The sequence below is a fragment of the Ixodes scapularis genome, unplaced genomic scaffold (assembly GCF_016920785.2).
Source record: "Ixodes scapularis isolate PalLabHiFi unplaced genomic scaffold, ASM1692078v2 ptg000005l_1___fragment_3__unscaffolded, whole genome shotgun sequence".
NCBI classification, from domain to species: Eukaryota; Metazoa; Arthropoda; class Arachnida; order Ixodida; family Ixodidae; genus Ixodes; species Ixodes scapularis.
This window is the reverse complement of record NW_024609887.1, coordinates 331,492-344,763: the sequence shown is the minus strand read 5'-3', so window position 1 is coordinate 344,763 and position 13,272 is coordinate 331,492. Positions and strand designations below refer to the sequence as shown.

Sequence of the window (13,272 nt, the reverse complement as noted above, 5' to 3'; positions counted from 1 at the left end):
TTTTGGCGACCTGAATTATACACATCTGCAGGTAGCTGCTTCTGGATAAACAAACCCACTCCTGAGAGGTCCAATGTAAGACCAGCTGTGATACCATACCCTCAGTTTCACACAATTAAGAGAAGTCGGTCAGCGCCACCGCATTCCTGTGGTGTCCTTGGCATCCAATAAGATGGCTCGGCTCTGCCACAGAATCAACATCATAGAGCAGCCGTCTGAGCCTTGCAGCATAAAACACAAGAATAAATTTGTAGATGCATGAATGAACGTGCCCATGAGCACGTGGCTGCCACGTGAGCTAGCCTGTCTGGCCACCTCGCCATTCACTGCAGTAGATGCCCCTGTTCCTTGGTGTTGCACGATGTTAAGATTCTTGCCAGATACAATGACAAAACAAGCAGAGAAATGCATGAGGAATATGATATTTAGGAAAAAGGAAAAGAGTGTGTAAGTGAGGCATCAATCGCACTATTAAACAAAAATGCTTCGCACGAAGTGATGATGACTAGGCTGGCCGAAGGGGCCTATATAGTAAATTGTCTTTCCAAATAAACAACAGTTGCGAGTGTGCCAAGGCTAATAGTAATCAATATTATTGATTACTATTAGCTATATCCCTAACAGCCATGCGAGTGTCCCTTTAAGAGAACATGCACATGGACTGTAGTAGGTGCCTCCAACTATAATTACGCTTCACTCTGTGATTGCAGCCTCCGGAAGTTCAAAATTGGCAATCTTGCAGCATGCAGCAGTCGACTGGGGAAGTATTATCGAAGCTGAAGAAAACATCCGCTGTCGAGCACATTCCAGGCTTGATCTGCGTCGTTTATTAAAGCAGTTTCCTGTTTGTTTGTTTTTATTTTGAAAATGCTAGTCCTTAAAGGCAACGCCCAGAAATTTTTAAGAAACTTCTACACATTATGCGATCGAGAATGAAATGTGTCCCACAGTGGATACAGTAAAACCCCAATTATGCATCCCCGGTTTATGCACAACTGGACGAGTCAGCAGAAACTCACTGATTTCTTTTGAAGTTCCAATGTGATAATAAAGATTGATTGGCACCTCTATTACACAATTTCTAGGTTACATTCATAGTTGCATGAGGGTTCTAGCTTCTTCAGATTCCAGCAGATTATCAGCTTAAAGGCTGTTTGGAAGTTCTGCATGTCTTTGTCCCGTAACTGTTGTTTTTTGGATTATCCAATGCTGTCGCGCAGTTTCCTGAAAGTCACATAATCGAGGCACCACTATATCCTTCAGCTTTGAAAACGCCTCAACCGATTGAATGCTGCGCGCCCTACAGTGGCTGAATGAGAACTTCCACTGGCCGCATTCGTGGAGTGTGGCAGCATCACTCGGAAAATCATCGAAAGATAGTGGTGAACCTAATACACTATTTCCATCCAGTTCCCAGAATTTAGAAGGCGTGCGTAGAGGCAATGAGGGATATATCTGTTGCAAAAATTGTTCCCTGGGTTCTAACAGAATTATATTTAGGTTATGAAAATGATCAGCAGAAAGAAGTCCTGATATTGTTGGGATGGCCTAAGCCTGCATGAACAGACACCCCATATACAGCATCTAATTAAAAAAAAGAACCTTTTAAAAAAGAGGACGGGTCTGCTGAAACCTTGCAAACCACAAACAAAGCAAATCACTGAGATTTAAGGACAAGACAGAAACAGAGACAACACAAAACAATTCAGAAATGAAGCCAACAATACGGTTAGCGCTGTTTGAAGAACCATTACCTTTCTATGCCTCAACATTGCTAAGCTTCTTCCATAGATTCCAATGCTTACCTCTTCGCACATCCTGGTGGAATGTGGAAACTTAGGCCTCACATTATAAGGTCAGTAAGTATAGCTATGGTTCTAATATTTGAACCTCTCTAATAGGCACATTTTTTGCTAGAACATATGGTTCGTTCACACTTTTAAAAAGCAGTCTTGCTGCCGACCAAATTTGGTCACCAAAAAAAGACCGAACTGTTCAGGCTTAGCAGAATGGACAATTGGGCGAGTTTACGGTAGAGATCATTATAACTTACAGTGCGACTAGGACAAAGAGAGACAGAGGAGAAAACACAGGCCAAGCGCTTAACGAGCAACTGATTCGATTGAAAAGGAAATACATATGATGATGCTGCTGCTCGTCCAGGCATGCCCCTCCGTGGTCCTGGCGCTTTTTCTTTCACTCAACACGATACCAGCCGAATTATCCGAGATACAAAAAGCCGATCTCGCTCTTCATCAAAGTCACTCTGGGCTGGCTGACACACAAGGATCCGTTTTGTGTTATGCAGTACGTCTGCATCATTTCTCGGGGTAGTTTCTGGTTGTGTCGGAACATCACTGTCGTGTTGTTCAAAAGGGGTTGGCATCCGCAATCCCGGCAATGCATTGTGAGGTGTGTGTGAGCGGTTCCTTTCATAGAACTGTGGTGTTTTCGTAGTCTTATGTTGAGGCAACTCCCATTTTGTCCTATGTAGGCACGCCCGCAGGAAAACGGGATCTTGTAGACCACACCTTTTATGCAGGCGACAAACTGCATTCCGTGTTTGATGCTGCAGCGGCTGTGAGATGTAGGATCGTCATTTCTCGCACGTTTGTTGACTGTGGAGCACACAGATCTAAGCTTGTGGCGGGCGGAAAAAACAACATTCACATTGTATCTCGTGGCAGCTTTCTTGAGTCCGTGGGAAAGACGGTGGATATACGATATGACTGAAGTTTTCCTTTTCTCTTTCTGCTCGAGGTCACATTGCTCGATCTCTGGATCTGTTTTAAGGTATTTCACGATTTTTTCGCAAGCTGAAGTAATGACCGAATTAGGATACCCCGAATCCTTGAACCGTTGAATTTGGGACATGAAGCTGGAACTCAATTTGTGGATGCATGTGCTTGTTAAAGCTGTCCTCAGACAGGAAAATGCGATGCCTTGTGTGACGAGTTTGGAGTGGGCTGAAGTCCACATTCATCGGATGGCAGGACAAGGTGTACATACAGAAGTCCGGAGTATGCATAGGGTCGAGGGTAGCCTCTGTGCTCAGTAACATCTTCCTAGGCAAGATCCATCGGGATCTGGAACCTTGCTTGGAGAAAAACACCAAAAAAGTGTTTAGGTACGTAGACGATTATTTGGTGTTCGTTGAGAGGGCTAATTTCCATCAGAAGCTTGACGATGTGCTGAAGATCTTCAAGAAAAAAAGGCAAGGACTTCGATTCACCTATGAAGCCCCAAAAAAGAACCTTATTGAGTTCCTGGATCTCCGCATCAAAGAGGGGGATGATCATGTTTGCTGGTGTTACAGTCCCAGAACAGCAAAGGCTCTTCTAAACTTTCAGTCAGCCCACTCTAAACTCGTCAAACAAGGCATCGCATTTCCCTGTCTGAGGACAGCTTTAACAAGCACATGCATCCGCAAATGGAGCTCCCGCTTCATTTCCGAAATTCAACGGCTCAAGGATTGGGGTATCTTAATTCGGTCATTACTTCAACTTGGGAAAAAATCGTGAAATACCTTAAAACAGATACAGAGGTCGAGCAATGTGACCTCGAGCAGAAAGAGAAAAGGAAAACTTCAGTCATACCATACATCCACCGCCTTTCCCACGGACTCAAGAAAGCTGCCTCGAGATACAATGTGAATGTTGATTTTTCCGCCTGCCACAATCTCGGCTCTGTGTGCTCCACAGTCAACAAACGTGCGAGAAATGACGATCCTACATCTCAGCCGCAGCAGCATCAAACACGGAATGCAGTTTGTCGCCTGCATAAAAGGTGTGGTCTATAAGATCCCGTTTTCCTGCGGGCGTGCCTACATAGGACAAACTGGGCGTTGCCTCAAGATAAGACTACAAGAACACCACAGTTCTACGAAAGGAACCGCTCACACACATCTCGCGATGCATTGCCGGGATTGCGGATGCCAACCCTTTTTTAACAACACGACAGTGATGTTCCGACAAAACCAAAAACTACCCCGAGAAATGATGGAGACATACTACATAACACAAAATGGATCTCTGTGTGTGAGCCAGCCCACAGTGACTTTGATGAAGAGCGAGATCGGCTTTTCGGATCTCGGATAACTCGGCTGGTATCGTGTTGAGTAAAAGAAGAAGCGCCAGGGCCACGGAGGGGCATGCCTGCCTGAGCAGCAGCAGGATCATATGTATTTTCTTTTCAATAGAATCAGTTGCTAGTTCAGCGCTTGTCCTGTGTTTTCTCCTCTGTCTGTCTTTGTCCTAGTCGCACTGTAAGTTATAATGTTGAGGCTTACTACTCCCTGCCGTTCCCATATGATGTATCTGGGAAATCAGTTTCCTTAGTACAACCCTGCCGTGCCAGTGTGCGTCGGCGGAGGAAGTTAGGAGGTCAACTTTTGACAAACACCATGCATTACTTTGAGTAGGTTACCTATGCTCATTGTTCAGTGACAACCAAGAAATATGCGAGCACCGAACGAAAGCTGTCCACAGCACGGGGTCTGATTTTTGTCTTGGCGAGAGTGAAGGAGCTAAAAGACTGTTTGCAAATATGTTGCCTGTCAGTGCGAGAAAAAGAAGAGTTTGGGAAGTCAACGCACTGGATTTTCTGTGACCAAAAGGGGGACCGAGCAGAGCACAGATTTAAGATTAATAATTAGTGAAGCATCATCAATCAGGTGCAACTCGTGTTCTCACCGAATGGGTAGTCAAGGCTGACATGACACTCGTGTTCAATCCGCGCTTCACACTGACTCCTTTTAGGTGACATGGAAAATCGGTGCTAAAACCTCAAGTTCGTCTAAATTGTGTTGGTTTCGCCTGCCATGAAGTGTCAATCACCGACAAAAACACAACAAAAAAGACATTGATGTATCGTCTGCTAAACGAGATTTAGAATGATTTGTGAACGTCTGGTGTATCACAAAGGATGCAATAGACCTTTTTTAAAAGCTGCATCTACCTACCCTGGCACCAAAAGGCAGTGTGCTGTCGCAAACCAACTGTAGCTGAGGACAGAAAAGGCCGAGCAAGACAAGGAAGGCAAGCGGCAAGGCAATTGCAAGCTGAGGAGGCATGTGACAGAGCCTTGCACGAGACATCCTCGCGTCGCCAAAATTCATTTTCTTGCTGCACATAAGCTGACATTCCCTGGTGTGACATATGGCAATACAATTCCTGCCTTTTGTTCTAATTAAAAAGTTTTCTCCAGCAAAAAAGAAAAAAAAGGTCTTTGATCGATCCGCTTGCCACAGGATATTCCACAGAGTTCTGACACCCAGCATCAAAATAATCTGATCAAATTTTGACGCCCAGCGTCAAAATTTCGTGTGAATGAGCCATTACGGTTAGGAAAAAGACAAGATAAAAGATTCACACCTTTAACTGCGATGTGAAGAAAAAAAATTGTTACATACCATATTCTACACAATATCCTCTTGAACCACAGGGCCTGCCACTCCACGAGTCTCCATAGCCGCAGCAAGGGGTGGCACACCTGCCGGTAGGAAGCATCAAATTATAAGAAAATTACTGGTTCAACAGTCAACACTGAAATCACAGGCGCTTTGAAGTTACACACATGTGACACCTGGTTTAACATTAAGGAAAATTAAAAGTGCACACGATTAAAGCAAACACTGCACCAAACTTGCTCCTAGACTTCAAACTTTTAATATGAATGGTGGGAAAGCATGAAGCTGTGAAATCCAAGCCTGAAATTCCATGCTGGACATGTGTATACTCACCATAAAGAAACCATTCGTGAAATTATCCGAGCCCTTTAACTTGCACTAGAAATATTGCTCTCCCTTCAGACTGCTTCGCCACCCCAATACCCCTCAAATCTCATTCCCTGATCTTAGTCAGCTCAGTTCAGTGGCTGTCACATTTATTTTCAAAATTTCTCTCCTAGTGCACATTCAGTATTTTTGAGCATATTTCACTGCTTTCGACACGGGCACTCACTGTCAACACGCCGCTTCACAAACCGCTCCCAAATCGAGTAAGAATGCTGCTGCCACTCTATATCATACTATGAGTGGCCCCATTTTACCTATGTACAGCTGCAACTTTAAAGAGAAATGCACAAGCTATTCCTGTAAGGAGAACAGCAAATTGAGGCATGAAAATTGACACTGTGTGAAAACATAGAGACAGTCAAACTCCAAACCCAAGCAGGGTCAGCTTTCTCATCACGATTCAGTGCTTTACCATCACAGATATTGCCTACCCTGATTTTGAAAAAGTCTCTCCTGTATCAGCATTCAGTTTAACTAAAAAAGTTACGGAATCACAAAGAATGCTAGCAGCAGTAGTACTCATTTTGGGATATGAAGAAGCTTGTTGACCATTTAACGCAGGGAATTAAAGCAAAGTGTAGATAAGAAAAATGTTTTAAACATTATTTTTTTGCTTTGTATACATCTTTATAAGTATGGCCTATGGGCGCCGCCATCTTGCTTACTGGGGGGTACTTAGGTACACTGTGGGCCGCGTCATAATCTGACTACGTCTTCTTCTCAAGGCATCGTAATTAGGTTATGGCGCAGCTCACGCGCTCTCCAGCTAGGAAGATGGCGGCGCCCAGGGGACGTACCTGCAAATGTGTATATGTAATCGATCACTAAAGTTATTTTTGGTGTAAATGAACTTCTAAGCAAAAAATCTTTTAGGTTGCAAATTTGCGACATCGAGCAGTTAGGCCTGGACAAATAGGTTATACTGTTTCACCTTATATCCGGATGCAGAGGACGCTACGTTACAACCTCGACCTCCTGTGCTCTGGCCTCGGCCGCCCTAGCCTCAGCGTCCCCCAGTCAGGTCGGTCCTGGTCTCAACCTGCTCCATGCTGGCTTCAGCCTCGGTGGCCCTGCCCTGGTTTCGGCCTCGTTGGCCCAGGCTTTGACCTTATTAGCCCTGGCTTCGGCCCCGGTCTGAGGCTCACTGGCCCTGGTCTCGACATTGTTGGCCCAGGTCTCGCCCTCCTTTATCCGGGCCTCCTTGGACCTAGCAGAGGCCTCTTCAGCACAGGCCAGGGCAGGTACAGCGAAGACAGGTCCTCGAGCTTGTGATGCAACGTCCTCAGGATCCCCAGAAGATGCACGGAGCTATAAACAGAAAATATAAGCAGTAATGATAGATTATCAGAGTTGTACAACAAAGTATAACATTGGAAGTCCTAAGCAACTGCTTCCCAGAAGTGACCTCTGACTGACCCGCAAAGTTGCATTCCCGTTGCCCACCAACTTTTTCTAATGCTGAGGAAAATAACATCATATGTCATCTGCCCTCACAGTGCAAAGGTTACTGAAACAGTATATCTAGTCTCCAATTACTTCAGCATTCTGAACAGCTTGCAGTTTGCATGAATGAATAATTGATAAGTACACTTGAAAAAAAATAATGACATTGATTATAATATATCTAACCATGCACCAAAATGGCAACATTATATAAATCTGATGTGCTCTCCATAAAGCTAACACTTTCTAACAAAAATGTTGTTATACATACCCTGTGACCTCTCAGCTCCTGGCGAAGCTTTTTGAGAAGCTTGTCCTCCACAGTGTCTTTTTTTTTTTCTTGTGGGCTGCTTGTTCTGCAACGAGTGATTTCAAGAAAAAAAATCAGCAAGTTTTTGCAAAATTTCGAAAGACGTTGCGAAGGTCGCTGTTGAAACCGCAGGATCACAGCGTGGTTCATGTTCCGAAGTTCCGCAATTATAAGCTGCGCCATTGTAAACTCATTTCCTTGACGTCACACTTCGAGCAGAAGAAGCTCTTGTCGAAAAAATAATCAGCGACGGACTCACCCGGTCTGTGTCCGCCGGAGCATCATCTCGTAGAGCGCGAATCGTCATCATCGGGGAACACCACCTGTAGTTCTTCAGCCCATTTCGACCAAGTTTCCAGTCGCTTCCCGGTCGTTGGATGCCACTCAAGCCGTCCCGCTCACCTTCGATGAAGCAACAGCGAGCGTTATTTCATCGCTCCACCCGGACTGCGCTGCGCCGCCACCGTGTTGATATGCGCCTCCCAGTCCCGCGCACTTCATGGCGCTCGCTGCCGACGACGAGTCAGAGAAGGCGGGAATGGACGCCGTCAAGTCTGGCATCGCGGTCACCGATGCGAAGCCCGGTTGCGACGCTAGGGTCCGTACGAGCTCACGGTCCGCGGCCATGGCTGTGCTTTCTCGTCGAGTCAACGGGAACACTGAACGGCCTCTCCTCGGTGGCGGAAACAATGGACGCGCACCACCGCCCGCGAAGAAGACTCACGTTCGTCGGCGTGAACGTGGCTGTCGCAGCCACCAGTTCCGGGAAGGCTCAGCGGTAATCCCACTTCTGAATGCTAAAGTTTTCGAAGTAACATCATCGAACGTTCATAAAAAAAACTGGTTTATTTAAAGACAACAAAACTGACGGCTGATCAATCCGGCACCATCTGGATGATTGTATGGGTATGGATACTACTGCGGCACCTTGCAACGCACTTTGTAACGGGCGGTAGCTTGCGCCACCTAGCTTAAGTCTAAAAAGCGACGAATTTGCAAACGTGGTCGGTCACGCTCATGACTGATAGAAATACCAAGAACTCAAACGTGTCACGACAGAAACAGACCCCAAATCATTCGAATTTTAACACTGCAATGAAACCACGCGGAGCTCTCAGACGCAGACACGATGACGCTTGTTTTTTCTGCGTCGACGAAACTCAGGAGCATCGATTTCGCGACCCGGTGCACCACTACACAAACTGCACTGCTTTATAATCCGACTGAGAACTATCGACGACAGAAGATTGCTCGTCGATGTTGGTGGGGCAAATAACACGTAGCACTGATGATTAAACGATGGAATCACAGACGTAGTCGGTCATGCTCGCATATTTGTTGATTGTCACCAAGCAATCACTTTCTTTGTACGCGGTGTTCGGATTCATCCGCCAAGCTCCTGACTTTTGCGGGTTGCGATGTGATATCAGCCTCCCGAAGCTGGTGGATCAAACGGTAATAGCATATCTCACTCGCTGTTGCAGGCTGCTCACCGCGTCCGTGTAACCAGAACGGACTGGAAACGACAACAACTACGCTGAGACTGCAGCGGCTACCTTTCATATTCCTGAAGATATCAACTGAACGTACCTTTCACAGTTTTTCTTGCGCTCTTGTGAGGGGTAACCACTGCGTCAACGCAACTATTGTTGTCGTTTCCAGGCGGCTCATTTCTTGATCGCCACGCCGGGAAGCTACGCGTCCACAGCGTGTGCACAACTTATAATGGTCACTACACTCATTCTGGGACGGTGCAATCGCAGACGTAGTCGGTCCCGCCTGCCACCGGAACGCTGAGAACTTGATCGGGGGGCTCACGTACAGCACTGAAACGCCACAGCGCTCGAAACAACGCGAGCTGCTGACGCCATTTCATGACACAGAGACACAGACACAGCGACGAAGCCCAATGTTGTCCTCATTTCATGGTGAGCGCAGCTAAGCATACTCGGTGCATGCTCCGATTATCCTTTCAGCGCACTTCCATAGTAAACTTTTCGTTCACTAAAAGAAACCTTAGAGAGGCAACTGATAAGTCACTGCACGAATACTTACAAGATCTTTCCAGTTTACTTCCATAACGTTCTTCTAGTGCACTAAAAGATACCCAGGGCAGGCTACTAGTAAGACGCTTCGCATGAACTTAGAAGCTACTTAGGTCTTAGCTAGTTTACTAAAAGTATACTATTACAGTACTTACTTCAAGCATACTAAGAAAGGACACTAATAGTACAAGCCTACTTCTGGCTAGCATCCTTTAAGGACAATTTTAGCATACTTCTTGAGAATGAGTATCTTAAAAGACCGTAAAGTATACTTAAAGTAACCTAGTTTTCGCTAAGGGATGGCTTGAATCAAAAGGCAGGAGGGCTTTTTTTGAGCGGGGTGCGTACTCCCAGCAGAGGTGGTCTAGCTGGAATGACAATGTTATGTCAAGGAATTACAAAGATTCCCGCAGTGGAAGCTCGGTTGTAAATGTTAAGGTTGTGGAGGTGGCACGAAGTTTCTAAAATCCCGTTGGTGGCATCTTCAAGAAGAACGCCAGGAGTTAACTTTTAATTAAAAGGACTAAAAAGTCATCCACATATCTGAAGACTCGGACCCGTTTGTCGTCAGCGAGTGCTTGCACTAACAAACGGTCAAAAGCAGCCAAAAAGATTTTGCATAACACTGGTGCCACACTCAAACCTATGCAGATGCCTTGCCTCTGAACTACAAACTTTACTTCGAAGCCCACAATGGTGGATGTTAGATAAATAGACAAAAGTTCTAAGAATCCATCTACTGACACACCACAGGCATTCTGGAACTGAACCGTTCCGGAGGTTTCGATGCAGTTCCTCACCGCGACAAAGAGTTCATCATGGGGTATCAAATAAAACAGCTCTCAATATCTACGGCGAATCCACCATTCACACCACACAGGCCTTCTTGTAGGGCTTCGACGAGTCGCTCGCTCGCCATCGTCCTCAGTTTCCTCGCTATCCCTATCCCGCTTGCGCTTGCCACCGTCCTTAGGTTTTCTGCCCTCAGCGTGCCCATTCGAGCCAGTGATAGCGCATCTCAGCGGCCCACGTGCACATTGCATTCCTTCGTTAAAGGAAGTGAAAGATTAAAAATTCAGTTGTAAGTCTGCACCTGTGTTGTGTTGCTCGTTCCTTTCTTGTGTCCCGTCTTTTTTGCGCAGTTTTCGATCTTAAACAAATAATGAGGACCGGCATAAGCACAGCAAATATGCAACAAGAAAAATACATACCTGTATGTTTGAGTGCCAACACTGTAAACAAAAGAATCAAAGAAGGCTACCTCATTTTGATACGAGACAATGGAATAGCCACTAGCACATGCAGTATCTTTACTTTTTATATAATGTGCTTCCAAAAGTTTGTGTCATGGTACCTTTGCTTGTGCCAAAGATTCTGAGCTTGTGTAGGAGCGGCTCACATGCACAAGTGAGAAAGTAAAAAGATATGTGCGTGCTTCCTTTATTTGTAATAGACAGCTTAGGTTTCCTCGCACATTGACACAATGGCATCTCTAAAAATTAAAAAAATCTAAGGGCACTTCAAGAGGTTGAATTAACACTGAACATAAGAGACAGATGCCCGAAGCTGTGCCGTGCTTTCACGAGGGTGTGCACAACGTTAAGAAGGTATAGGGTGCTCAAGGAGCTTTCTGTGCTACGAAAACTTGCGGGCATCTGTTCCTCTACACATCGTGCCTCTGACAGGAGCTCTGGCTGCCAGAAAAAATATGCCAGGCCCTCTTTGGGGGGAGGCCTGTAAGGGTCATACAGGCCATCATGTCAATGAGCGTGGAGACCTAAGCCATCTATTACAAATAAAAGCACGCACCTGCCTTTTTACTGTCTCACTTGCACACATGAGCCACTCCAACAGAAGGTTAGGATCCTTGGAACAAGCAAAGGTACCACGACACAAACTTTTGGAAGCAGATTATATAAGAAGTAAATGTATGCCACATGGTGGAGCCTTTTTCATTGACTCATGTCAAATTGGGATGGCCTCCTTCTATTCTTTTGTCTATGTTGTTGGCACTCTGACGTATGATTCTGTATTTCTCTTGTTGCATGTTGCACTTACACTGCTTACACTGTTTGCCGAATTCTCATGGCAAATAAACCAGATGACTGTGTAGCACTCATCCTGTTGTGGTGTGTCTCTGTATCTGTCCTTTCTAGTGCTGTGATCTGTTCAGGTGACTCTAACCAGCTAGTCCAACAGCAGGTCTAGTTAGTCTTTGTTTCAGACTTGGCTGAAACAAGTGGCTCGGGGTGAGGCCTGAAGGCAAAGTCACCAAACCGTTGCAACTAAACCCGGTGACTGCCTTATTTGTAACCGAAAGACGAGATCCACAGAGAAGCATGAGAATGTGAAGCAATAGATAAAAACATATGCACATGAAATGAAACTAATATTTCTATGGTGACATGTAATCTACCAAATATATCACACACCTGTGCATATGCCCACATTTCAAATGGTTTTAAATTTTTCTATTTCCTGAAGCATATATACATATGCAGAAATTCACCCTAAGCAAGTTTTCAACTGCAAATTGCTTTCAGTTATATCATAGCGTTTAATAAGTAATTCCACAGCACCTGCATGGCACATATAAGAATTATGTCTTGCACATAAGAGCCTTAGATGTTGGTGAGCCATGAAATTTGCTGCACTTTAACATTGGCTTGCAGTTTGCAACAAGTCACCCACGTCAACCACAGCTCAAGTGTTTAACTGCATCTGAAGTCAATGCATTAAGACCCTCACTGGCTGGCTTGCTTTATTCCAGCAATTCCTAGCCATATGGCTGGCTGTCTACAAGGCTAGCTCAGAAATGCAATGATGTTTAGATAAGTTTAGATACCTTAAAGGAGACCGAAGTTAGTGTATGTGCCTACATTACCAATATTTATTCAACTTACGTGGAGAGGGCAAGGCCAGACGGTGCGATGGCGCATCGTCATAGGTTGTGAAGACATCCTCAGGAGTTTCGGCCTCCGGGGCTGGAATTTCAACAAGCAAAGATGCCCTTGCATTAAATATATGTTTCTCTGCTTCAAAACAATTTTCCAAGACATTTGCAAATTAATACACACCTGAAAACTCCGACGTTTCAAGTGTTGATGTTTCTTCGGCTAGCCGAGATTTCTTGAGGGCCTTCTTGTAGGTTTCTAGTAAATGAATTCAAAGAACCTCACCAGAAATACTTTTAGAACACAATAAAGGCATGCCCTACAGAAAAGGCCTGTATTGTTAGCGATTAAGCAAATTAGCACATGTTTTCCCCAAGCTCATTCATAGAAATATTTGATTGTGAGAACTCTTGTTCCGCAGAACTAAAATCAAGCTTTTACAAATTTTCAGCTTATTCACAACAATGCAATGGAAGCTCATGCACTCATTTTGTAAATTTATATCTAGCATTCTTGTTATAGTTATTCCACAAAAATTTAAGGCAAAGAATTACATTTTTGGAGGGGAAGAAAAAACTATGTACTATCTTGATCCGAGTTAGCGGGAACACGGGAGCGCATGGCATCGTACCCTATCAGAGCGCTCTACCGGTCAAGCGCGCAACTGCTGGGCATGCGTGTTACGCGGGCGGTGAGATTACCTCCTCATCGCGCGCATCATGTCATCGCGGCGCTCGTCTGTCGTCTGCTACGCGCGTAGTCTGCTATGTGTGTCGTCTGACACAC

At 45.2% G+C, this 13,272-nt stretch overlaps 1 protein-coding gene across 2 annotated transcripts in view; it reads right to left on the bottom strand.

The window, feature by feature from the left end:
- The window catches only part of LOC115321900, a 41,176-nt gene that overhangs the window by 18,660 nt on the left and 9,244 nt on the right, over nucleotides 1-13,272 (bottom strand). For both annotated transcript variants that reach the window (XM_040220395.3, XM_040220398.3), the window contains 2 exons: nucleotides 12,670-12,744; nucleotides 12,496-12,576 (listed from right to left, as the gene is read on the bottom strand). In XM_040220395.3, the coding sequence (XP_040076329.1) occupies nucleotides 12,496-12,576; nucleotides 12,670-12,744 (156 nt within the window). The remainder of the gene's footprint in view (nucleotides 1-12,495; nucleotides 12,577-12,669; nucleotides 12,745-13,272) is intronic.